The sequence below is a fragment of the Eptesicus fuscus genome, chromosome 13, assembly GCF_027574615.1.
Source record: "Eptesicus fuscus isolate TK198812 chromosome 13, DD_ASM_mEF_20220401, whole genome shotgun sequence".
NCBI lineage: Eukaryota > Metazoa > Chordata > Mammalia > Chiroptera > Vespertilionidae > Eptesicus > Eptesicus fuscus.
The window spans coordinates 37132369-37158161 of NC_072485.1; the positions used below are offsets into that span (position 1 = coordinate 37132369).

General features: G+C 48.1%; 1 protein-coding gene across 1 annotated transcript in view; it reads left to right on the plus strand.

The window, feature by feature from the left end:
• GAB2 (GRB2 associated binding protein 2) overlaps positions 1-25793 on the plus strand; it is a 163080-nt gene that overhangs the window by 118462 nt on the left and 18825 nt on the right. Inside the window, exons 2-3 of the mRNA XM_054725896.1 lie at positions 2726-3026; positions 25037-25280. Coding sequence (XP_054581871.1) covers positions 2726-3026; positions 25037-25280 — 545 coding nt within the window. The remainder of the gene's footprint in view (positions 1-2725; positions 3027-25036; positions 25281-25793) is intronic.

Sequence of the window (25793 nt, forward strand, 5' to 3'; positions counted from 1 at the left end):
GAGATTCATTCAGAATTTTGCCTGTGTCCGTATTTTTTTTGTTGAGAGTTTTTATCATGAATGAGTATTGAGTTCTGTCAAATGTTTTTCTTCATTGATTGATATAACCATATGGTTTTTCTCCTTTAACCTTATTAATATGATGGATTATACTGATTGATTTTTGAATGTTGAATCCGTTTTACATCCTTGGAATAAACCCCATTTGGTCATGGTATATAGTTATTTTTATATCATATTTAATTCTATGTGGCACATTTGGAGAATAATATATAATAAGAATTCCTGTAAGACCTGGAATTCATGCTATATCCTCAGCATCTGGAATAATGCCTATTGCATGGTAAGCACTAAGTAAATATTTGTTGGATGGCTAGCTGGAAAGAAGGAAGGAAGGAAGGAAGGAAGGAAGGAAGGAAGGAAGGAAGGAAGGAAGGAAGGAAGGAAGGAAGGAAGAAAAAGGAGGGAGGGAGGGAGGAAGGAAAGGAAGGAAGGAAGGAAGGAAGGAAGGAAGGAAGGAAGGAAGGAAGGAAGGAAGGAAGGAAGGAAACAGACATAAATGAGGCCAGAGAGATCAGAAAGGTTCAGGAATAGGAGATGTTCATGGTCTACTTGCAAAGAAACAACAAATACAAAAACACCTGTAATAGGTTGTAAAAAACGACATGCCATGAGAAGTACATGAAAAGTGTTATTGCCCTGGCCGTGCGGCTCAGTTGGTTGGAGCATCATCCCACACACCAAAAGGTTGTGGCTTCAATTCTCGGTCAGGGAACATACCTAGGTTGTGGGTTAGATTTGCTGGTTGGGCGCGTACAGGAGGCAGCTGATTGATGTTTCTCACATCAGTGTTTCTCTCTCCCCACCCCGATTCCTCTCTCTAAAAAAATCAATAAAAATATAGCCTCGGGTGAGGATTTTTTTTAAAAAAGTGTTATTAAGGTTCAGAGGAAGTCAAGCTTCATTTCACCGGAGGGGATCAGAGAAGTTGTCAGTGGAGCTAGACGCTTTGAAGTTGCTTTGTTCTGAATTGTTTGGTTTCCAAAAAAAAAAAAAAAAAACAGCATGGACTTGAAGAGGTGTTGTGGCAGAAGAGGGATGGGGATTTGGGACTGGACCAGACTGCCTTGCCTGCTCTGTCATACATTTACCAGCATTCCATAGGCAGCCATTTGTCAGCCTACACTGCCTCCTTGGAAGCTGAGCCTGGCAGGCCCCGATGCTATCTGGAGCAAACACCTTTTTCTTGTTGACGAGGGCGTCTGTGTGTGGCTGTGCTGACACCTGCGCTCCAGAGATTCGGAGACAGCTCTTTCTGCAGAGACTAGCCCTGAAGGGCACACATCAACCAAACACAAGCTAAACTATTAACAATATCTTTTTAAATGCACCTGACCCACACACGTACATGTGTATGTGTGCCCTGCGGCATGCGTACACACAGGACACACGGAGTTCTGTAAGCAGTGGCCTGGGCAAGACTTCAGATGATTGTAAATAGATAGTATTTATGTTTATTTTCTTACCTCTGCCCTGTCTGGCTAGACCCTAACCCTCATTTCTGTCTAAGGCTTATTAGGCATCAGTTCTGTCCCCCATGACCTACTAGTGCAGTGAGGAATTCATTCATTAAATACATATTTATCGATAACCAGTTATGTGCCAGGCACTATTCTAAACACTGAGGATGTGGCATGGGATAAAACAGAACCAACCCTTGCTCTCATGGAGTTTACATTCTGGGAGGTGGGTGCAGACACTCAGCATAAACAGGGTATTCGAGGCAGTGCAAGTGCGAGGAGACCAGTACAGCAGAGTAAAGAGAGTGTGAGGGTTGGGTGGTCAGAAATGGCCTCTTCGATAAGGTGACATTTGAATTGAGACTTGAAAGAAAGAATAAGCAACGGGAATAGCTGAGGGAGGATTCTTACTGGCAATGGGAGCAAGCAGAGCAAAGACCCTGAGGTTGGAGTGTGTGGCCCCTGTTTAAGGCCGGACTGGCCAGAGCCGAATGGGCAGAAAATGGCAGGAGATGAGGTGAGAGATGTGGGATGAGGGGCCCCCCTTGGCCACGGTGAGGTGGCTCTTACTCTGGGTGAGATGAAAAGGCATCAGAGGTTCTGCGCACAAAATGAGATGTTCTGATTTGTAAGTACTGGGGATACAGCAGTGAAGGAGACAAGCAGAAAAATCCTAAAATTGTGTGCCTCAGAGAAGTTTTAGAAGGGTTTCTCTGTAAGGCATCGTGATTTGGTGAAAAACACAATGTACAATGTACGGAAAGTTAGGAAACTTGCTTTCTGCTCTTTGCTGGGTGTGGCGTTGTTGCTTCGGCTCGCCGTGTCTTAGTGGGGGGTCCCCATCCATAAACTGAGATGTTATGGTTTCCCAAGCTCCACCCTGTGATTTAAAGTACTGTGCGTTTGAGTCTGTACTCTAGCCTAATGGAATAATTGCTCTAAAGTGTTTTCGTCCACATCTAACTTCCTGATGTAAACAGTGGGAATGCCACAATTGACTTCATGGTGATAAAACTGTTTACATAGTGAAATGCATTCCAAAATCATCCCCCATTTCTGGGGCAAAAAGGGAGAGAGATGGAGCCCATGTTCAGCCTGCAGGTGCACCAGTGCCCACTCCTAACCTCGCAATAATATGGGGACCCGTGAAAAGCTTTGAAACAACTGATGACCTTTCCCCCCTCGTCTTACTCCTTCCCCTTCAGGCCTGGAAGAAACGCTGGTTTATCCTGCGGAGTGGCCGGATGAGCGGTGACCCCGACGTCCTGGAATACTACAAGAATGACCACTCCAAGAAGCCCCTGCGGATCATCAACCTCAACTTCTGTGAGCAGGTGGATGCAGGCCTGACCTTCAATAAGAAGGAGCTGCAGGATAGCTTTGTGTTTGACATCAAGACCAGCGAGCGCACCTTCTACCTGGTGGCTGAGACCGAGGAGGACATGAATAAATGGGTCCAGAGCATCTGTCAGATCTGCGGCTTCAGTCAGGCTGAGGAGAGCGCAGGTAGGAAAGCTCAGACCTTGCTCCAAAGGGCAAGGTGCGCCCTGGAGGAGGCTTGGCGGTTGGGGCTGTGACGGGGCCTTCAGATTCCTTGAATAAGGAGAGCAGGCTGTAGCTAAAAGCTCCTCTTCAACAGAGGAGTAATAGGCAAAGGGTAGGAGTGTGAAGGGGTTGCCAAACATTAGAGGGACCCCTGGTCCTGATGACACTCAAATGGGAAACAGATCTGTTGGGGCTGTGATGAAGCTAAAGGTACTTTGTGCTAAAGGTAATTAATGTCTTCAGGTACTTCAGCGCCACCCCATTTCTCAGCCCTGCGCCTTTCTCCCCTTCCCTCACTCTCTAGCACGCTGTGCCCTGTTACCTAACCGCCATCCCATAGGGCAGCTCTCACCTTGATCCTTTTCCTGGTCCACCTCTGTCTGTCTAGCCCATCTATTTCACACCATCCTGCATAGTTGCACTTGCCAATTTTTTTTTTTTTGGGGGGGGAGGAGCGGGGGAGAAGGGGGTTGGGGGATTATTATTGATGTATAATCCAGTGTTCATTTCTATGCACTTGGGAGGGGACAGGAGAGAAGGGGAATGCTTATTTACATTTGTGTTTTGTTAACCTTCACAAGGAATAGCTCAGCTTTTCGAAATGAGTTTTAAATTGCAGAAGTTCTCTTTGACATTTGTTTGGACTCATTCCCAACTGTAAGATGATTGAGCAGGTGTTTTGTTTGTTTGTTTTTTTCTGAGGCAGGTAGAGAGCCTAAATCAGTAGTTCTTAAAACTGGTTGCACATCAATTAAAGAGAAGCATGTTGCCCAACCGGTGTGGTTCAGTGGTTGAGCATTGACCTATGAACCAGGAGGCATGGTTCCATTCCCAGTCAGGGCACATGCCCCGGTTGAGGGCTCGATCCCGGGGGATTGGGAGGGGGGGATGCGTGCAAGAGGCAGCCAATCAATGATTCTCTCTCATCATTAATGTTTCTATCTCTCTCTCTCCCTCTCCCTTCTTCTCTGAAATCAATAAAAACTATATTTATAGAGAAGCATATAAAAGTCATTGATGCTGAGAACCCATAGCAAATCAGCTAACTAAGAATCTCTGAAGCATTCCTGTCTTTTTAAAAACTTCATTCCAAGTAGCAATGATTTTGACCTAAGGCCACACAGCTAGAAATGACTGAGCCAAGATTCTAACCTAACCCAAGTCTGGCTTTCCATTATAATACTGGAAGCCCAATGCATGAAATCGTGCAAGAGTAGGCCTTCCTTCCCCCGGCTTCCGGCACCGGCTTCCCTCGCAGCCTCGGCTTCACCCGGAAGGATGTCCGGAATGATGTCCGGTCTAATTGGCATATTCCGCTTTTATTATTGTAGATGTTGTCTCATTCTCCCCAACCTCCTGAAATACGACCATCTGGCAGAACCAAGCCCGGGTATTTTTGCCTCTTTGGACACTTTGATGGAAGCACTCCCTGATCCCTTCCACCAGGGGTGTAGCTGGCTTAGGTTCCCTCCTCACCAGCCCGTGTTGCTCACATTGCAGGGCTGGGATATTCCAAGAGTTCTGTCATTCTAGGCTTCCATGCAGTCACCAGGCTCTGTTGGTGAGTGTGTGGGCTGGGGCGAGGGTGTCTGAGTTTAAATCACAGCTCTGTGATTATGTGAGTCACTTGAAGCCTCGGTTTCCTTTTGCAGAACAGAGATAGATCATCATCCACCAGTGCTTCTGCTTCTCCGTGGGTTCAGGACAGACCATAGCCCCACTGCCTGTGCACCTCAAGTTTCACATCTCCCACAGGGCTATCCACAGAGGTACCCCATGGGGTTCTGTGCAGAGACACCTCCCAGCAGCTGTGCCATGCAATAGCCCTGCCTGCCGCGTGGGCCTGTACAGACCTCTTCCTGTAGGGACCCTCCTTCAAGCTAATATTCCCTTTTCTCTTTCTTTTTTTAAGAGTTGCAATAGGACCCATAAAAAAAAAAAAAAGGAAAGGAAAACAACTTCTGTTTTTCACTCTCAGCTGGAAGGGGTTCGGTGGCAGATGGAGTCTTTTTTATCATCTTTCTTGCCACTCTCAGCTTCTGCTGTCTGCTGCCACCCTCCAGTTCCTCACACATTCCAGCCAGAAATGCCTGGAATGAAACCTGTCTCGGAACAAGACCAGACCAGGAGTAACACTGCGTCTGACTGTCGACATAAGGGTGGCGAACACAACCTCCTGATCAGAGAGAGCCCTTCCCACAAGGGAACCAGGGATGAGGCCCACGGAGGGAAAGCAAGTCCAAGGATGAGTGTCTCGATTCCGTATCACACGTGCGGAGATTTGTTTGTTCGTTTCTTTGTCAGGTGTGTGCGCGCGCATGCATAAGCACATATAAGAACCCTGCCTTCCTCTGGGAGTCAGAATAGCCTTCAGCCCCCGAGAACGGAGCAGAACGCTGCTCTGAGCTGTGCTTCTGAGCAGGCGGGTCCAGTCCGCACATTTGTGGCCCAGCCACGGGCAGCTGTCCCTGACCAGATGTACCGCACACAAAAAGAACCAGCTCTCAGCGCAGCGCTCTGGTGAATTATTCATGGGCTCAGGAGTCATCCGCTGCTGGGAAAGCCGGCACCCCTTTGAATCCTCTCGGCTGAGGACGTCTTCCCTCTCAGCCCCTCCCTCTTCCGGGGCCTGCACAGCCGCTTTCACGTGGACCCTGAAAGGCAGGCCGGCTGCCCTGGAGTCCCAGCCCTGCCATTTATTTGCTCCACAATCCTATATAATAAAAGGGTAATATGCAAATTGACCCTAACGGCAGAATGACCGCTGGACCAGTCACTATGAGGTGCACTAACCACCTCTTGGTCCCTTTCCCCGGCCGGCAGGCTCCATCGCCTGATGGCCACTGCTGCAGGTGCGGGGCCGGCGAGCGGGCGGGAACAGCCGACCTCTCGGTCCCTTCCCCTGGCCATCAGGCACCGATCACCCAATGGCGAATGGGGAACCGGGGGTGGGTGGCGGCGGGGGGGCGGTGCCAGCTGCGGGCAGCTGGGGAAGATGGCCCTGATCGCAGACCAGGCCTAGGGACTGTACCCATGCACGAATTTCATGCACCAGGCCTCTCGTGTTAAATAAGTACCTCTATGTGTCTGGGACTTTGTCCGCCTGCGCAGCGGGGATGATGCTCCCTCCCGGCGTCGTTGGGGGAAGATGGGAAGGTGTTCAGGCGCACAGGGGAGCCGTGGCAGCTGGTGGCGCTGCTCCCCAGGTAGTGGTTGTGTGTTGATAATGATGATTTTTTAACTTCGGGAGGTCAAGAGGAATAGGACGTGATTGAAGTATCTGGTGCTTGTTGTGACAGTCTACAGAACACGTAGGCAGTCTCCTTTGAGGATAAAGAAACGAATTAACACGTTAAGCGCCAAGCCTGTTTTGTCTTCCTATCTGTTTAGCCCGCGGTATCCGATTTCACGGATATGCTGGCGGCCGGAGACGGACGAGGTCCAAATGCAAAGTATAGTCTCAGGCACCGGTGACTGACCCCGCGCGTAACGTGTTAAGATAGGCGGAGCTGCTAGCATTATTCCTGTTGCACAAGTGACGAAGCCGAGGTTTAAAGGCCCGAAGTGACGGTGCCACAACGCATTGTCACCAGGCCTAGAGCCCAGGCCCTTCCGCTCCGTCCTGGGGCTGTGCTCTGACTCTTCCCCATGTGCCCTGTACATAATTAAATATGTATTTAATTAACGAATGAATTGTTTTTTTTTACATGAATTCCTCACTGCACTAGTAGGTCATGGGGACAGAACTGATGCCTAATAAGCCTCAGACACCTGTTTACCATGGCTGCTTGTCCGTCACAGACTAGCCAGCGAGGGGAAGCGGGACGTTTCTAAATCACTGAGAACTGACCCTGAGGGCAGGAGAGTGCTGTCTGTGCAGCAGCATTAACCTCTGAAGGCCACATGAGCAGGAGAGCGGGACCCAGCTCAGAGCAGCCTCAAGCCGGGAACCAGAGCGCGGGGACGCTAGGCACCAGAGCCCCGGTTGGAGCTCTTGAAGGTTTTGAAAGAAGGCCAGAGCCCCTCCATGTCCAGTCTCTTATTTGCCTTTTTCCCCTTCTGCTCCAGCTCCCTGGCAGGAGTTTCACAGCAGTCACGTGTCAAACTCTATGGCACAAAGACTTTTCAGAGTTCAACAGGCTGTTTTTATGTCTTCCCCACCTTTTCTCTCCTAAAGTTCTTGGTGAGGCTGTCCTCCCTCCCCTCCCTTAAATATTTTGTAAATATTTAAACTTCTAGAATTCCCTGAGTCTCCTGAGTAACTCAACAACAGAGTTCTTTCAGCTCCTGGGCCCCGTCTGGGATCAGGCGATATCCATAGGAATGCTTTGGGGGAAATCTTGAACCTCCCGTGAAAGAATGTTATCAGAGGTCTTCGCACAGCTCCTTCCCCTCCAGAGAGAGTGCTTGGTGCTTAGAGGTCAGGACCCCTTATTCCAGCTGGACTTTTGACCACAGGGAGGGCTGGGATGGAGCCAGGCCGTGCCCTCAGATGCCTTCTGGTGACCTTGGCCTGGCCCCCGGTGCAGCGAGTGGGAGAGCCAGGGGAGAGACTGGACGTGAGGAGGGCGGGAGTGGCGGGGGGAGGCCTTCCTTAGAGACCTTGCCCTTTCTCTCTTCTCATCCCTGGGGGACCTTTCCCTTTCTTGTTTCCTCCCCTACCATTTGCTTCTTTAAAACTGATCTTAGATCTCTCACCTCCTCAGGGGACCCTTGTTGGAAGCTCAGAGCGAACGTGGGAGGTAATATACAGCTTTTCCCCAGGCTGACACAGGTCCCTGGAGGAGCAAAGAACAGAGTGGAGACAGACCCGGGCCCCAGCCCAGAGGCGGAGGCTGCTGTCTGAATCACCCACCCTTTTTTCCACTGAGACAATGAGGAAAATAAACATGCAGACCAGTTTCCAGCCAGATCTGAACTCCTCGTGGCTTTTTAGAAAAAAATAAATGTTATTCTGAATAACCCTGAAATATCAGGCCTTCCTCATGGGACATGAACTCCATACAGTCCCCCACGGACACTCCTGCCTTGTCCTGGGCCAGACATAGCCCTGACCTGCAGGAGGCCCAGGCCCTCTGGAGGAGGACAAGGAGCAGGGAGAAACCTGGCCCTCTTCTCTCTGTCCTAAGCCTGGATCCTCTTTCTGCTCTCCCTTCGCTACCAAACACTCCCCCTCACCACCCAGCCGGCCAGCATAGATGAGTCTGGTGTCACCTGCCAAACCCACAGACTGCTGGCGAGGCGAGCATTTCCTCCCAGCTCCTCAACACCAGCAGCTTGGAGAGCTCCCAGCATCTCTGAGATGCCCCCACCCTTTTGTTTTCTGACTGATTCGGATGAGCTCTAGTGAACGACGGTAAAAATCATTGTCGCATTGGTCCCAGACCAGATTCCAAAGCCCAGATGCTTATTTTTGGCTAGAAATAAAATGAGGACTTTGAATTCAGTGGTAAGGTCACTTTGGACTTCTGACAATCTTTTTTTTAATTTTTATAATATGTTTTTACTGATTTCAGAGAGGAAAGGAGAGGGAGGGAGAGGGAGAGAGAGAGAGAGAGAGAGAGAGAGAGAGAGAGAGAGAGAGAGAGAGAGAGAGAGAGAGAGAGAAACATCAGTGATGAGAGAGAATCATTGACTGGCTGCCTCCTGCACCATCCTCACTGGGGATCGAGCCTACAACCCGGGCATATGCCCTGACTGGGAATTGAACTATGACCTCTTGGTTACAGGTTGACGTTCAATCACAGAATCACGCTGGCTGGGCGACCTCTGACGATCTGGACTGTCATTACACACCCAGTCACGTAGGGCCCTGCGTAAGACTCAATACTACAAAAATCAGCAGGCAGCGTCCTCTCCCTCTGTAGGATTTGAATCTTGAGTCAAAGTTCTGATTTCCAGTTTCAGCTTTGTTACTGATCCCATGTCTTCAATAGTAAACGAGGGGCTTGGGGACCAAAACAGTGATTTTCAGACTTTTTTTTTTTTTTGGCATTGCTCGTTAACCCAATCTCACACGGAACACAGTGTGTGCAGCAGGTGAGAGGGGGCTGCTGTGAACATTGCAGGGGAGCGAGCTGGACCCCCAGGGCCTGCCACCCACCACCTCCACCACCTCTCCCAGGGTAGCCTGGGAAGGCTGGAACACGGTGTGAAAATATTATTCTGCGGCGGCTGTTTCAAAACAGGGCCTCGCAGACCAGCGCTGAGCGACGAAAGTCTCCCTCAGTCCACCACAAAAAGGAAAAACACGAGGAAGAAGTAGTCAGTTTCCATAAAGCCAAATGTAGTCGGATTGTAAAACTTCCCTTTATTCCGTTTCCCTTTGTATAACTGCGCACGTCCAAGTGTTCCTGGGTGTGAAATGAGTCACAGTAAATAGACAGCAGGCTCTCCATTTCGGGCATAATGAAAATTGTTAGCCCCGTGTCATCTTTTTGAAGTGCACAAACAAACAAACAAAGAGGCAGTGTTCTAACACATCCCTAAAATTGGGAAGTCCAGGGACCCGTGATCTCCTGGTTATGTTGGCGTCAGGGGCACCGGGTCCCAAGCCGCTGCTTCTATGCTCACAGCCAGAGGCCCTCCGCCTCCCCCTTCAGGTCCAGGCCCACCCTGCGCCCCAGGTAAAGTCGGGGCTCTTAAGAGACTGTGCCCCTTTTGCTCAGTCTGCCCCTAACCTTGATTGTGAGCTAGTGTCAACCCCGGGATTTTGCCTGTTCTTGAGTTATGTCCCTGTAAACCTACCTGTGGTCTCAGATCCCACATCGGACTGGACCCGATCCTGTTTCTCAGAGACCACAGTCTTACGCAACCCCTCGAGCAAGTGGCTGGGGCCCACTGCCCAGGGACAGACTCCTGTCGGCCTGAATTTCTGGAGAACATCTGCTTCTGCTTTCCCTCAGCATGCCCCCTCCTCACGGACTCTCCTGCCCACAGGTCTGGTGATGCCCAGCCTGTTTCTGGGCTCCCTCCTTCAGCACACCAGTGCCTGTGTCTGCCAGGGCCGGTTCTAGGGACAGGCGCCCCAGGAGAGCGTGAGACATGGACCGCTCTCCACGAACTCCAGTCTCGCCATTTCCTCGGGCCATGCCCCCCCCTCCCCCCCGCCAGCTGCCCTGGCGCTCTTCTCAGGGCCGCCAGCCGCCTAGGCCCTCAGCCCAGGCCCTCCGCTCTCACCGACGTTTACCTGCCTTTAACTGACCACGCCTGGTCTGGGCCAAGATATATCTGTCATATAAAAAAGAAAAAATGTATTTTTTTTAAATTTCTGAATTTAATATCAAGCCCCATCTGGCTAGTGATGGACATTGAAGTTTTGATCAACTTGGGATAAAACTGATCAATACAGGATTTTCTCAGTTAATTCAGGTTTCTCTCTTTTTTTTTTTTACATAAATGGGAAAATATATATATATATATATATATCAGATATTGATTTTTCCTCCAGCTTTATCAAGGTATATAATTGACAAAACTGTATATATTTAAAGTGCACATCATGCTGGTTTGATAGATTTATACATTGTGAAATGATTACCACAAGCAAATTACTAATACATTCAACATCTCAAAATTCAGGTTTCTCTTGCTTTGTCCATGGGCTGCTATTCAAGTTCCCGGAGGCTTGGGGAACTGGATGCGGCACGTGATTGGGGAGGGGGGCATGTGTGAGAGACTCAGGGCAAGAACAACACTCGCTCACCATTCTGTCACCCCCACATTCAGGCAGACACATCATAGCTGCCCAGTGAATATTCAAATGAATGATGTAGCTACAGTATTTGGTTGTAACTTTGGAAATAGTTCTACAAAATTACAGTTTAAAAATTTCCCAATTTTCCCCCCAATATTGTTGGTTTCAGATAGTCACTGTTGAGGCGGTGGGAAAAAGAAACTTCAAAAATACTCTAACATTATTCACAGGACATAGGGCCTAAAATTCTGAATATTGAAATAATGGTCTGAAGTACAATGAAAAACAAACCCAAAAAAGGAAAAGAAAAAAAAAAAAAACACCTCAAAACGGATGATGTACTAACTAGGCAGGAGAGACAGGGTATAACAATAGCCTAAGCTTTATTTTACAAATCTGTCATCTAATGTTCGCTGCTCCCCACCTTCTCACCCCTTTGTGGATGAATCGGTGAACAAAACTCTTCGTGGCTGACAAAACGTCAAGACAGAGAATGGAGTAGCTTTCATGGCATGAGAAAATTCTAGAATGTTAGATCTTGAAGGGCCCTTGGAGAGGGTTTAGTTCCAAGCTCCTCGGAAGGCAAGAAAGGAGAGCTAATTTGCTCAAGATCATACAGCTAACTGGCAAGAGTAGAATTGAAACCTGGTTTTTTTTTACTTTTGGCTAACGTTCCAGGTGATATTGCTGGTGATATCATCTTGCACTTGTATAAAAAGGCCTTATGATTTATGAAGTGCTTATATATATATATACTGGTTTAAAAGGTTAATTTAGTACAAAGAGCACGGGTCTTGGAAATCCATAAATACATGAATGCACAGCATTGATGAGTTCAGTCTAAACATGGTCTTGGGTAAGTTGGTTTACTTTTCTGAGCCTCAGTTTCTGCATCAGTAAAATAGAAACGAGATATTCTTCACAACATTGTTGTGAAGATTACATGAGAATTCACTTAAAGTATATAATGTAGTGTTTGGTATGTGATAAGAACACATTAAGTATCTTTGAATGTGTGGCTGATAAGGTGTCACTGCATCCTCTATGACCTTCACAGCAGTCTTGTGAAGTGTGTACCATGCTAATCTTATCTCCCCAAAACTGAAACATCTTAAATGACTCTTATCTCTATTTTGCCCAAACTCAAAAACATTTTTACTGTGTGTGATTAATATTTTATCAAATAAACATGACTGACTTTCCTGATTTGAGATGCATTACTCGTAATTTGTTGAGGTGCTCAAAGACAAGGATGTCTTTTTAAATGTGTTACAGATCATAAAAGCTAATATATACATAGAGCTAACTATGTATGAGGCAATGTTCTAAGTATTTCTCAGATCTTAACTCAAATAATCCTGTGAGGTAGATACCAATTTTTTTTTATTAATTGATTTTGAGAGAGAGAGAGAAATTGATTTGTTCCACTTATTTAATCATTCATTGGTTACATCTTTTTTTTAAAAAAAAAATTGATTGACTTTAGAGAGAGAGAGAGAAATTAAGATTTATCGTTCCATTTATTGATGCATTCATTGGTAAATTCTTGTATGTGCCCTCACCAGGGATCGAACCCACAACCGTGGGGTATTGGAAGGATGTTCTAACCAACTGAGCTAGCCAGCCAGGGCACGGTAGATACCTATTATTATTCCCATTTTACAGATGAGAAAACTAAAGCGTAAAGAGGTTCAATAGCTTTCCTTAGTTCGTGCAACTACTAAGTAAAAGAGCTGGGATTCAAACCCAGACAGTCTGGCTCCAGAATCCATCCTTTTAACTATGAAGCCTCACCCTGAAATTCTAGACGTGGTTCCTCGCCTCAAGCTGTCACAGAACCTGCACGGGAGCTTCAGTTCGTGCGCCAAGACCTGGGGAAGACTCCCTGCCCGCTCTGCTCTGCTCTGATGGCCTTCTCGGGCTTTGCCAGTGTGGCTGCTGTCCCTACGTCCCTTTAAGAGGGCATCACACCGAGGTCTTGCTGCCTTTCCCTTCAGCCTAAGCCAGCGTTCTCTGTTGACCTAAGCCATAGCTTCAGTTCTCTCTGAACCTAGGACAGATGTTTTCACTCCCTCTAGAGTCCGCATACTTATGCGCAGAGCTGGGCGGGCAGCTGTGGGGCTTGGCCACTGGGGGAGGCATTTTCCCCTCAGATTCATCGGAGCAGCGGCCCTCTGGCCAAAGGGGCCAAGACCGTGTTTCTCACATGATTGGTGATGAAAAGGCTTTGGAGTGAGGGAGCAGGGACCTGGGTTCTGATTCTGGGTCTGTGGTTTGCCTGCAGTATGAACCTGGGCCAACCCTTTGTTCATCGAGTACTGTTTTAGGACTGTATTAGTTCGGCTGTCTGAGAAGCAGCTGTCAAGATGAGTTGAGATGTGCTAGAGATGTATTGGGTGAAACATCTGGAGAGACACTGGGAGGGGGAAAGCCTTCATGGGACACAGGTCTGACGCCTGTGGAGGAGAGAAGGAAGGGAGCAGGGTTAGACTGCAGTGCCTGGTAAGACCGTTTCAGCCAGGTCAGGGGAAGTCCTCAATCCCCAGGAGTCCCGTGTCCCACGGGAACAGGCCTGTATTATAGTCTTCCATCATTGTCACTGCATGAGAACAGCCGTGCGGAGTCAAGGGGATGCAGAGGGCTGTCGGTCCATCATGCTGTCCACATCAGGAAACCTGACAGGCATATTTTTATGGCCACTAACACTGAGATATCAGTGATGAATGGGATATGAAAGGTCCACAGTCTTAAAGGAGCTTATAATTTAGTGGGAAGGGATGGATCAAAAACTAAATGTTTGCATGCTAGCAATAGTGCTTTGATGAAAATAAGAGGAGGTAATGGGATAGGGAGTGACTAGAAAACCGCTTAGGTGGGGTGATCAGGAAAGACCTCTCTGGGTCTTGATTTCTGTATCAGTCATACTTAACTGGTTTTCTTTTCTAATCCCACTGGATATGTGTTTAGCTCTTGTAACTTAGAGTTATATGCTTCTCATCTACCTCACATAGAGCTGCATAATAGAATAGACTTTGTGCATAAGAAGCTTGAGTTTGAATCCTGGTTTAGGCATTTCCTAAGAGCTCTGCAACACTGAGTAAGTTCATTTATTTCAAATTTGCAAAGATCACTGCCTTGACAACTTCCAGGCTATTCTAAATGTCAAAGTTGTTGAGAGCAACCTATAATTGGAGAACAATTTTTTAAATTTTCTTTTACAATGGCATCAAAAAATAAAATACTTTGGAATCAATTTAACAACAAAAAGACAAGCATGCAGCCCTAACCGGTTTGGCTCAGTGGATAGAGCGTCGGCCTGCGGACTGGAAGGTCCCAGGTTCGATTCCAGTCAAGGGCATGTACCTTGGTTGCGGGCACATCCCCAGTAGGAGGTGTGCAAGAGGCAGCTGATTGATGTTTCTCTCTCATCGATGTTTCTAACTCTCTATCCCTCTTCCTTCCTCTCTGTAAAAAATCAATAAAATCTATTTTTAAAAAAAAAAAAGACAAGCATGCAAAGTTGCTCTACAGAAAATAACAAACATTGCTGGGAGAGATTAAAGAAGACCCAGTAAGTGGGGAGAAATATCCTGTCAGAAGTGGAACATTCAATATTGTCAACATGTGTGTTCTCCCCAGATTGATCTGCAGATTCAGTCTACTCTCTGTCAGAATCCAGCAGACATTTTTGTATTAATTGACACCAAAGAAAATTAGAAAGTTGGGTCCTGCCAGGCTCCTGCCCCCTACTGTCCCCTATCACGACACAAAGGCCTGCTGAGTCCATGTGCACCTTCTGGGACCTGACCTGGCCCTGGTCAAACCTGGAAGGGTTGTGAACACAGACTTTAAGATGTTCTCTTAAACCAGCAACCTCCCCCGGTGGGTGCTGAGGGAGACCATGCACGCGTGGAGCACTGGCCTGCAGGGCCCGCGCACTTCTTTACTCCCTAGCACAACCCTACAGGTCACTTGTTCTAGAGATTTTACAAATCAGGACTCTTAGATTCAGATGCCACGCCTAGGGTGCACAGCTAACAAGCAGAGATTCAGATTTCCAAATTGATGTCCCTTTCCGCACCACACTGCCTCTCCGGCAGCCAACGCTCTGCTTCAGGTTAATGCGGCTGGAGCTCCGAATCCCAGCCTCGCCAGCCCCCCAGAGCAGCCACTGCCGCTGCTAAGGATTCCTGATTAGCTCCTGCCCCTGTCATATCTGACACTAGTGTCTCACACTGATTGCCAGTTACCTCTTAGTGAAAGGCACTGTAAAAGGAGGGAGACGCTTACCTCTTATTAAAGTTGGCTAGCTTAAAGATACAGTGGTATTTTTATGGAAAGGTCACAAGGGTCAAATGCATCATTTACATGTGAGCTCATGGTGCCGACTGGATGGACTGATTCCTAGGGGAAGACTAATGGGTCCCCAGGCTCCTTGGGGGAAGGGAGCAGTGCTGCCCTGAATGTAAATGTGCTCTTTCCAACTGCAACATAAGCTCATCGAGCAAGGACAAGACCCACCCTTTATTTAAAAAATATTTTTTATTGGTTTCAGAGAGGAAGGGATTGAGAGAGAGAGAGAGAGAGAGAGATCAATGATGAGAGAGAATCATTGATTGGCTGCCTCCTGCAAGCCCCACATTGGGGATTGAGCCCACAACCTAGGCATGTGCCTTGACCTGGAATCGAACCATGACCTCCTGGTTCATAGGTCCCACAATCGGTGCTCATGACCCTAAGAAAACGACAAGAGTGAGCAGGTGAGATGTGCCGTAGGTGTGGCAGGGAAGGTGGGAACAAAGCTTGTAACCTGGTCTCTCTAAAATGAGCAGGACCCTGTGTGGCCAGATATAACTGGGCTGTCCAACACCAGAAACACACATGGCCCGGGAAACCTCACAAGTGACAACAGTTCCTTTACCTTTGGATCCTGGAGCTGTTCGTTCACTCTTCCATCCTGAAGAGGAAAGATTCTGACACACTTGACTGCCAGGGTAGGTTCATTGAACACCTTCTTACTTGAGTCTGGAAGTCTACTTGGACACAGAGCATTGAGTAAACCCCGTCAGAGAACAGAGATGGTCGAGATCCTGGCTTCTAACAGCTCACAGTCCAGTTTTACATGTGAATTCCCAGCATAAAATAAACAGCAAAGCGAAGTACTAGGAAAGGTTTAGAGGAAGCCACACACTGTTCTACCTAGAGACCCTATGGAACTCGTGGCATTGGCTCGGGGGCCTTAGTTTCCCGGCTCTACAGTGAGATGCCCCAGCGCAAAAGAGGTTATGTAAGGATGTGTGACCAGGGACTGTGATGTGCCTCTCAGCTACAGCGGCTCACTCTCTCTCCCCTGTGCCCTTCACAGAATCGATTTCTGCTCAAGTATACTGAGAGATGGTCTGCGTCAAGGTCAGGATGCTCTGACCTGGCTCGGAGCCCTGAGATGGTGTTCTTTCTCAGATCCGTCCTCGGAAGGGGGTGGGGGAGCCCTGTCCCCGCAAGATCTCCTGGGGTCTCATGTTACTGCCTGTCTCCGCCTCCCCTTTCCTCTTCTTCTGCTTTATAGTTTTTTTTTATGAACACTAAGAGACTTACAATATTTTTGAACTTGGGGAATTATTTATACTAGTCTTTAGTAATTTGATCCAGCAAATGTTTATTTACCATGCAAACGTGAGTAATATTATAAACTCATCACGAAATAACAGTCCCGCCAGCCAGTGTCCTGGTGTTCAGGTCTCCTGACTGGATTGTACACCACCACCCCACCCCACCCCACCCCCGCCCCGCATGCGTTATGGAGAATAATACATCTGCATTCACATCGATGCGTGTTTCTCTCGGTAAAGTAGAAGGACCCCCAGACGAGGGGATCTGCATTCGAATTCCAGGGTTCGTGTCTGACCCACTGCACTGTGGCCTTGGACAGGTAGCCTCACATGTTGGGGCCAGTTTCTCCAACTGTAAATGAGCGGTTTGGGGGCTGGGGAGGGCAGCAATGATGAATGAACAGTTGAACTCTGGGGTCTCTTTCCAGTTGCCATGTTATGTGACTGATTGTGTAAAGTGAAGCCATTTTGTGTTTGGCCTTCAGTGTATGAATAACTCCAGTCATGCCGATGTGTGCCAGGGGACTCAGGGCCATTTTTCCTTCTTACATAATTTCAGGCTTGTGACTGTGAGTTACAATGTCCTGGAGCTGTTGATCCAATCTTCCCCTCAGCACCTGTCAGCAGGCTTTGTTTGGAGAATTCTCCACCCATCTGATCCTTGTTTTTCAATGGAGCTTTCTACAGGGACCACTCACCCCACAGAATCCTCTACCTCTACTGTTTTAAATATCATTTCATCCACCATCCCCCCATTGGAACCCTTAGAATTTTAAACCATTCCGCTTCTCGAAATAAACCAGGTCAAGCCAACAGCCATTTACTAAGCATCTCATAGTGACTGTTGGCCTTTATTTCATCTCATCGGCTCCTCGAAAGACCCCTGTGAGGTGGGCCTTCTCTCTGCCGTGTGACGGTCTGGAAAGGAGGTGCACAGAGACGGCGAGGTTTTCCCAAGACCCCGTGGTACGCGTTTCAGATCCTGGGCCTCCAGGTTTCTGAATCCACATCAGGGCTCGTGCTGTTACACGTCGTTCCTTTGCAGTTGGCCGTGGTCGGAGGATAGGAAGGGCCAGCGAGAACTTGGATGGTTTCCAATTTAAGTTTTTGATGATACAGAGAAAGATTTTTGGAAGAATTTGTTCTTTCGTTTGGCTTTCAGAGCTCACTCTGCCCTTGATATTTCAGTTGACCCTAACCTTTCTGCCTCTGCTTTGAACTTAACCAGAGATTGTTAAACTCCAAGTCAGTGGATCTTAATCTAAATCTCTGTGTAAACATGACTCACTAGGTCTTACGTGGAGCACCTCTCTTAAGTTTCCCGAAGGGGACTTTGAGGTGTATCCATGATCTGATGCAAGTTCTTCCTTGTATAAACAGAGAAAGGAGAGGGCCGTGAAGGTGACGTGGCACACCCAGGGTCACTCAGCCCCTGGCAGCAGAGCTGTGCCGAGACCCTCACTCTGTTCACTGACTCTGCCTCCCGGAAGGCCAGTACCATCCCTCACAGGGATCTTGTGGGAGCTCGTTCTCCACACGCGTGAAAAGAACTGGCTTTGAAGGTAGTGAGATCTGCGTCAGATCCAGGCTCTGCCCTTTCCTAGCAGTGTGGCCCCAGAGCTCATTATAACTTTTCTGAGCTTCAGTAGCCCTTTTTTATTTTATTTTTCCCAAAAAATAAATAAATAGAAGTAATATCTAGCTCATGGGGTAGACTACAGGTACATAGTGGGTGCTTAGTAAATGGCAGCTGTGATTATTATGGTCAGTGTTGTCCTTTTTGGTCTTACTTGTTCTTCGTATAACATCTACAGAGTATAGCTGTGACTAAAACAGTGACACCAGTTGCTTCCCAAGCATCCGCTCTAGCTTAGAAAGAAACTCCGTTCCTCTTGGCCGATTTCGAGGTCTCAACCAGTTCCATGGATTCTCCAGAAACAGGCGCAGTGAGAAGGGTGGGCTCCTGTGCTTGATGCTTTCCATAAATGGTCTCCAGTCCTTGCAGCAGCCCTGCAAAATACGTCTTCTCTCCATTGAACAAGTGAGAGTCATGGAGGTTTCTGTAACCTGTCCAAGGCCACAGAGCCAGGAGTCAGCAGAGCCAGGCTTTCAATCCATCCTGGCTCCAGCCTGTGTTTTCATCCACCACTATGGGTTCTGAGACCCACCGAAGCTTGGGGTGGGGATTTTGAGGGAGAGGAGAAAGATAAAAAGGGCATTGAGATAAGGGAACAGTCATTATTTGGCCAGTCATCTTTTCCAGAAAGTCCCGCCACCCGCCCCTTTCCTGCCCCTGTTATCACTAGTCCGTGGCTGGCCGGCCAGGCTGGGCTCCTCTGCTGAAATCCTTCAGAGCTTTCCTGTTCTAGAGTTTTGCAAGAAGGTGGGAGGAGTGTTTGTATGCTGGGCAGGCGTCCCAAGGGTGATTGTGGAAAGGAAGGGGAGTGATTTGGTAGGGCCCTAAAAAGAAGCCAGGAAGAAGAGGAAAAACAAAGCCCCGCTTAAAAGAAAACAAATTGACTCAGGCATTTTCTGGCATTATCTTCAGTCTAGACTTCGAGATAGAAGCCCAGGCCAGAAGTCTGGAAACGTCCATTTGCTTCTTGCTCTATAACTGACCTTCCTAATGACCCTAATGACCTCAGTCATTCCAGCCAGGTAACAAAACCAGCCACTCACCTCTCCGTTTCATGTTTTCCTCTATCTTTACCATTCCTTCCTTCCCTCTGGAAGGAGGTACCCACAAATCCTCTGAGCGGTTTATGCAAATGGACGGATTTGTTTGCACACCCTTATCTCATTCATCTTTTGCAGCCTAGGGAGCCTGGCAGGCAGGCCGGGGCGTATCCTCCCCACTTGATAGTGTGGAACCAACGCTGGGAGAGGCCGTCCAGTCTCCCAGCTGCCCGGTGGCAGCGCTGGACCGGATCCTGGGTCTCCTGACTCCTGCCTCTTGCAGGAGGTCCAATCACTGAGAGGTGGGATTTCAGACCGCTTGGGTCTTTTCATCCCAAACCCTGCGAACTTGCTATTCTGTTTTGCTGAAATTCCCATTGACTTGCTGTGATTACGCGGGGAAGCCAAGAGCAGGAATAGGGAACTGAAGGTAGGAAAGGAAGAATGCTCTTACTTAGTATACTTTTGTTAACGTAAAAAACCATTGAAAGCTGTAAAGAATTTTTGTGAGTTTATTTGAGCCAAACTGTCGACGTATGCCAGGAAGGAGAACCTCAATGAATTGAGATAATGCTCCGGAGAATGGCAGGTTACATCTGTATTTATACATTGCAATCAAAGGAAAGGGACGTAGGTGGGTTACATGAAATCCACTGGTGATAGACTAGAGAGGCAGCAGAAAGCAAATTGGCGGGGGCAAGGGGGGGGTAAGGGGGGTGAGCCCCTGGGATTGGATAAAAAGTGAAATGGTGGACACATACTTAGGTGGGTGCAGGAACAATTAACATGATAATGAAGGAATCTGTGGTATCTGTCCTGGCGCCCAGCACATTAGGTTATGCCCCAAGGGGTCCAGAAAAAGGGAAGTTACAAGTTACCCAGACATTTCAAAGGGTATGTTATCATAGATGCAAAAAGACAGATAGGCTCAGTTAAGGTAAAGGTTGACCTTGTCAGTGAAGATACTGGCCTAGGATGTAACTACCCACCATAACTGCGTTTAGTTAAAATTTAATTGCAGATCATCCTTCCTGGTTACTTGAGGTCTCTGAGTTTGCAAGACGGCCATGCAGTTCTCCCCTGAGCTTGTCAGGTTAGCATGTGGCCCCTTTCGTCCACACTTTAGTAAGGACTTGGTGTTTATTGAGTGTTCAGTTTCCTCTTCAGAAAGGAAATAAGCGCTAAGGGTTGGATGTCTTTAATTAGACTATTGTTGAGCTCTTGCATATACTTAACACTTCATACTTGGCAAAGGGCTCATGTCTTTGTATGTGTGTGTTTTCTAAATTCACATACCATGTGTCACCCGCTTAAAGTATACAAGTCAGTGTGTTTTAGTATATTCACAGGGTTGTGCAGCCACCACCACCATCTAATTTTGGAACATTATTACCACCCCAAAAAGAAATCTGACACTCATTAGCAATCACTTCCCACTCCCCATCCTTACCCCAGCCCTAGGCAATCATTCGTCTAGTTTTCTGACTCTATATTTATCAATTCTGGACATTTTATGAAATCTAGCTTCTTTTTACTTAGCATAATGTTTGCAAGGTTTATACATGTTATAACACGTATTCAGACTTTGTTCTTTTTACTGGTAAATAACATTCCATTTTACAAATATGCCACATTTTGCTTATTTATTGATCAGTCTGTAGGCATTTGGGTTGTTTCTACTTCTGGCTGTTATTCTATAAAATAAAAGGGTAATATGCAAATTGACCCTAACAGTGGAACAACCTGGAAGGACTGGTCGCTATGACGTGCACTGACCACCAGGGGGCATATGCTCAATGCAGGAGCTGCCCCCTGATGGTCAGTGCGCTCCAAAGGAGGAGCTCTACTCAGCCACAAGCCAGGCTGATGGCTGTGAGCACAGGGGCAGTGGCGGGAGCCTCTCCTGCCTCCTTGGCAGCGCTAAGGATGTCGGACTGAGGCTTAGGAGCCATCAGTGGGACATCCCCCGAGGGCTCCCGGGCTGCCAGAGAGATGTCTAACTGCTCCCCGGGGGATCGGGCCTAAGCCAGCAGGTGGATATCCCCCGAGGGGTCCCGGACTGTGAGAGGGCGCAGGCCAGGATGAGGGACACCCGCTTCCCCCTGCCAAGTGCATGAATTTTCATGCACCAGGCTTCTAGTTATGAATAACACTGTTGGGAACTTTCGTGTACAAGTTCTTGTGTGGACATATGTGTTCATTCTCCTGGGTATATCCCTATGAGTGGGATTGCTGGGTCATAGGGTAACCTGTGTTTAACCTTTTGAGGAGCTGTCAAACCGTGGGTCTGTGTTTATAAATTTACTGAGATCTGTTTCCCACAAAATTCACCCACTTAAAGTACACAGTTCAGGGGTGTAATATATTCACAAGGTTGTGTAACCATCACCACATCGAATTTTAGAAAATGTTCATCACCCCAAGAAGAATCATATACTCATAGCAATCACATCATTCCCACCTCCAGGCAACCACTAGCCTACTTTCTGTCTTTATGGATTTGCCAATTCGAGACATTTCAAGTAAATGGAACCCCACAACTGTAGTCTCATCACTGGTTTCTTTGACTTAGCATCATGTTTTGAAGATCCGTCCATGTTGCAGCAGGTATCAGTATTCCATTCATTTCTGCGGCTGAACCATATTCCATTGTGTGGACGTATTGCATTTTGTTTGTCCAGTCTCTGCCTCCGTCATTACATGGCATCCACTCTGTGTGTCTCTGTATCTCTGTTTTCTCTTCCTGCAAAGACACCAGACATTGGGTCAGGGCCCACCCTAATCCAGTATGACCTCATCTTAACTAGTTACATCTTGAAGACCCTATTTTCAAATGAGGTCACTTTCTGAGATTCCAGCTAGACTGGAGTTTGGGGTGGACATTATTCAACCCAGTACAGGCACCAGGGAATAATCACATGAATTCAGGTAGAGATATTTTAAAGTTGCAACCAGAAGTGGAATTTTGGCAAAGATCGTCCCAAAACAGCTTTGAAGGAACTTGGCTGGGGCTTCAAACCATTGCAGAGCCGATAGTTTCAGAAACACGGCTTCCCACAGGTGGGATGGAATTCCAGGCGTCTGTGGGCCCAGCTCATCCTAACTCCCGCTTCAACTTATTAACAGACCTAAAAATCTTCTCTGATCTTGACCACAAGAAACAAGCATATTTGGATTTTTGTTCCCGAGAAAATTCTTTTATTTAATCAACAGATACACACACACATATATATATTGAAGACTCACTATGTATCTCCTAGGCACCAGGGATAAAGAAGTGACTAGAACATGTCTTGAGTACTTACAACATGCAGAATAGGCTAGACCCTGAATGCATTTCATCCTTATAAACACCCTATGTCCATGCAAATAAGGAAACCAAGACTCAGAGAGATGAAGGGACTTCTCTGGGTCTGCAGGTAAACAGACTGGGTCACAGATTTACTTCCGCAGCCTGAGCTGGAGGCAGAGGGCCCTGGAGGGGAGGACAAGTTGCTCCTTCCTTACATGGACCCACAGCCATGCGTTCAGTGAAGGATGTATGGGGTGACAAGGCAGGATTAGTAGGTTGTGACAAAATGGCCTTGTTTGTCCTGCTGGGGAACTTGGACAGAGAGGAGTCCATGAGTGTGACTGAGGGAGTCTGACTTCTATCCCATGTACTTTGTTTAGTTCATCCACACACATTATGGAGTAGTGGGTGCTGGAGATGAGGTGTGGTAAAGGCACAGACTCTCGGCCCTTCCTGGGCTTACAGCCTAATAGACAAAGTGATGACAGAGGGTTGCTGTTTTCCTGAAATTCTCTTTGAAATACAAGGAAGCACTGGTGAGAAACAAGGTTGAAGAGGTAAACAGGAAAGTGGTTTTGAAAAGAGAGCGAGCTTTGGAAGTCATCTTGAGGATAAGAGGGGTCCCCTGAAGGGTTTAAGGACAGAGACTGAGATGATGCCGTGTTGAGGAACAGGGAGGACTCACAGGTCAGGGCTAGGGTTCTGGCTGGGAGAACTGATTGGGTGGCGACGTTGATGTATTTCACTGAGAGGGAGAACACCGGGCGAGGTTGGGAGTTCAGTGTAGGTTGTTGAGCTTGACCTGCTTGTGGGACATCTGAGTGGAGGTGCCCTGCAGAGGGAGGGACATGTGACAGGGAGCCCCGGAGAGAGATCTGGGCTAGAGATCAGGATTGTCCTCACAGAGGAGGGAACTGAAGCTGCGAGAGGGGACAGGATACCCCAAGGGTTCCCCTGAATGAGAGTGAAGCTATGGCAGGGTCTGGAAGAATCTTGAAGAAGAGGCGGTTCATTGAAGAGGGGGACAGGAGGAGGAGGAGCCCAAAAAGACCACAGCCACGGTAGGATTGCACCAGAGGTCTCTGCACCTTCCCTGGCAGGCAGCCGCTTGTATTCATCCTGACGCCATGGCTCCTCGTCCCCTGGCCCGAGCCCTCTCTCCTCAGCCATCAGAGAGTTCATCCTGCAAATCGAATGGCGTACTGAAGCCATTGAGTCTGTGAACACATGTCCAGTTCACTACGAGGCCTGTATGGGATTTCACTTTGAAGGTCAGTTCAGCTGTCGCTGGAACTGTTTCTCCCCAGGGCCCAGGGCTTTTTCTGCTGTGCACGGGCAGAGGCTGTCAGGGACCACTGGAGGGTTTTAGCTGCAGAGCTGTAGGAGCTGGTGAGCCTGCCTAGGGCCTTGCAGAGGGTGCAGACTGAGGTAGGTCCGATAGCAGGGGGTGGAAGCAGAACTGTGCCCCCTCTGAAATGATTTGAATGGACCCTAGAAAGCCACTATCACCACCCCTAAACTACTCTCCCCTACTAGCTGTCACGTCGCCAGAAATTACATCTTTAAACCTTTATTTCTTTTGTACAAGGTGTTTCACTGTTAGGGAACTATTATATGCTGAGTGAATATGTTTGCCTCTCTTCTGCAAACACAGACAGAACTTTCTATGTGCCTGCCTTTATTAGGTAAATGCGGAGACTGTAAAGACATCAATCACTGTTCTTAGAAACCCGCGGGCGAGGCACGGAAGCACAGTGACAGTGGACATAGCGAGGCGTGGGCCAAGTGCTCTTGGCTCCCAGTACAATGGCCAAGTCCAGGAAGGTCTCAGAGAGCATGTGATATCCATGCCGGGTCTGGCGTCGGCACGTGAGTGCCAGAGAGTGGGAGTGAGATCCAGGTGGAAGGGACGCATCAGCGGAAACAGAGAAGCGTGAAAGGGGAGGGGGTGTTCAGGGACCGATGAAGCTTGCACCTGCCTTGCATAGGGGAGGAGAAAAGCAGGAAATAGGTCAGACTGTGAACAGCCTTGTGTGTTATGCTAAGAATCTGAACCAGGATTACAGAGCCGGTCAGATAAAGCATGCCCTTGGCTTGGGGTGTAGCTCTAAGCTAGTAACCGTCTTTAATACCTCACTTCCTTTCTAGCACCACAGGCGAGAGCTTAAGAGGTAAGAGAAAAAAGACCAATGGACAAGAGTGGTAGGTGCAAGAGGCGGGAACGAGAGACACTGCCCTCCTCAGAGGACTTGGAAGGCAGGCAGGAGGCACCGGGGCCCGTCTCCAGGGACAGCTCCAAATACATGTGTGCCTTTATCATTAGTACAGGAAGGCACAGCCCAGGGTCTCAGTGGATGAGTCTTCAAGAAGCGTCATTTCACAAAGCAGCCTTAGCTCTGAGGGGGTGATGACAGCAGAGCCACCCAAGAGAAGGAAGGCAGTGGTACCCCCTGCCCAGGGGCTGGCCTTGCTCCAGAGTTGCGCCCCTGGGCCACGGGGGCCACGCCTCCTGGAAGTGGGGCAGATCAGGGCATCTCCTTCTCCACCTTGTGGCCAGCGCCCAGCCTCCTCTCTGGGTGGGAGAGAGCGCTGCCGCTGGACCATCCCTCCGCGCTGGCCAGTTCTCGCTCTGACAACCCACTCTGGAATAAGGACGCCTTTCCTTTTTCATTCACAGAGTCCTTTCTCCTTGTCACAGATTCCCTGAGAAACATTTCTTCAGCCAGTCATGGCGCCCGCTCCTCTCCAGGCGAGCTCAGCAGCTCCAATCAGCACCTTCTCCGAGAACGGAAATCCTCAGCCCCATCCCACTCCAGCCAGCCGACCTTGTTCACCTTCGAGCCCCCCGTGTCCAACCACATGCAGCCCACCTTGTCCACCAGCGCACCCCAAGAGTATCTCTACCTGCATCAGTGCATAAGCCGGAGAGTGGAGAACGCCAGGTAGGAGACGTGGCCACCGGGCCCACCACTTTTCCATCTCCGTGCTTTCATTTCAAAGACAGGGGACTACAGTGTTATATCTTTCCAGATGGTAAAATACGTACTTATAGGACAAAACATTTTTTTCGCTTAGGCAACGGTCACATTTCATTGGTATCGTCTCTGTTGCTATACAGCGATAATTGGATCCCATTGTTAAAAATTATGCTATAAAGACTTTTTATTTAATTTGGGGGGAAAAGTATTTTAGGGCTAGAGTTTCAGAAATGAAAAAAGACAAGTTAGTTTACGTGTTGGCCTTAAGAAGATAGCCACAAAGCCTTCACGTTATTAAACAAATGCACACCTCAGGTTTTCTGTAGAGCCGCACTGTTCTGTATGGTCGCCACTGTCCACCTGTGGCTAATTAAATTTGAATTGATTAAAACAATAACATTTTAAATTCAGTTCCTCTGTTGCACTAGCAACATTTCAAGGGCTCAGTCACCCCATGTGGCTAGTGGCTACCATACT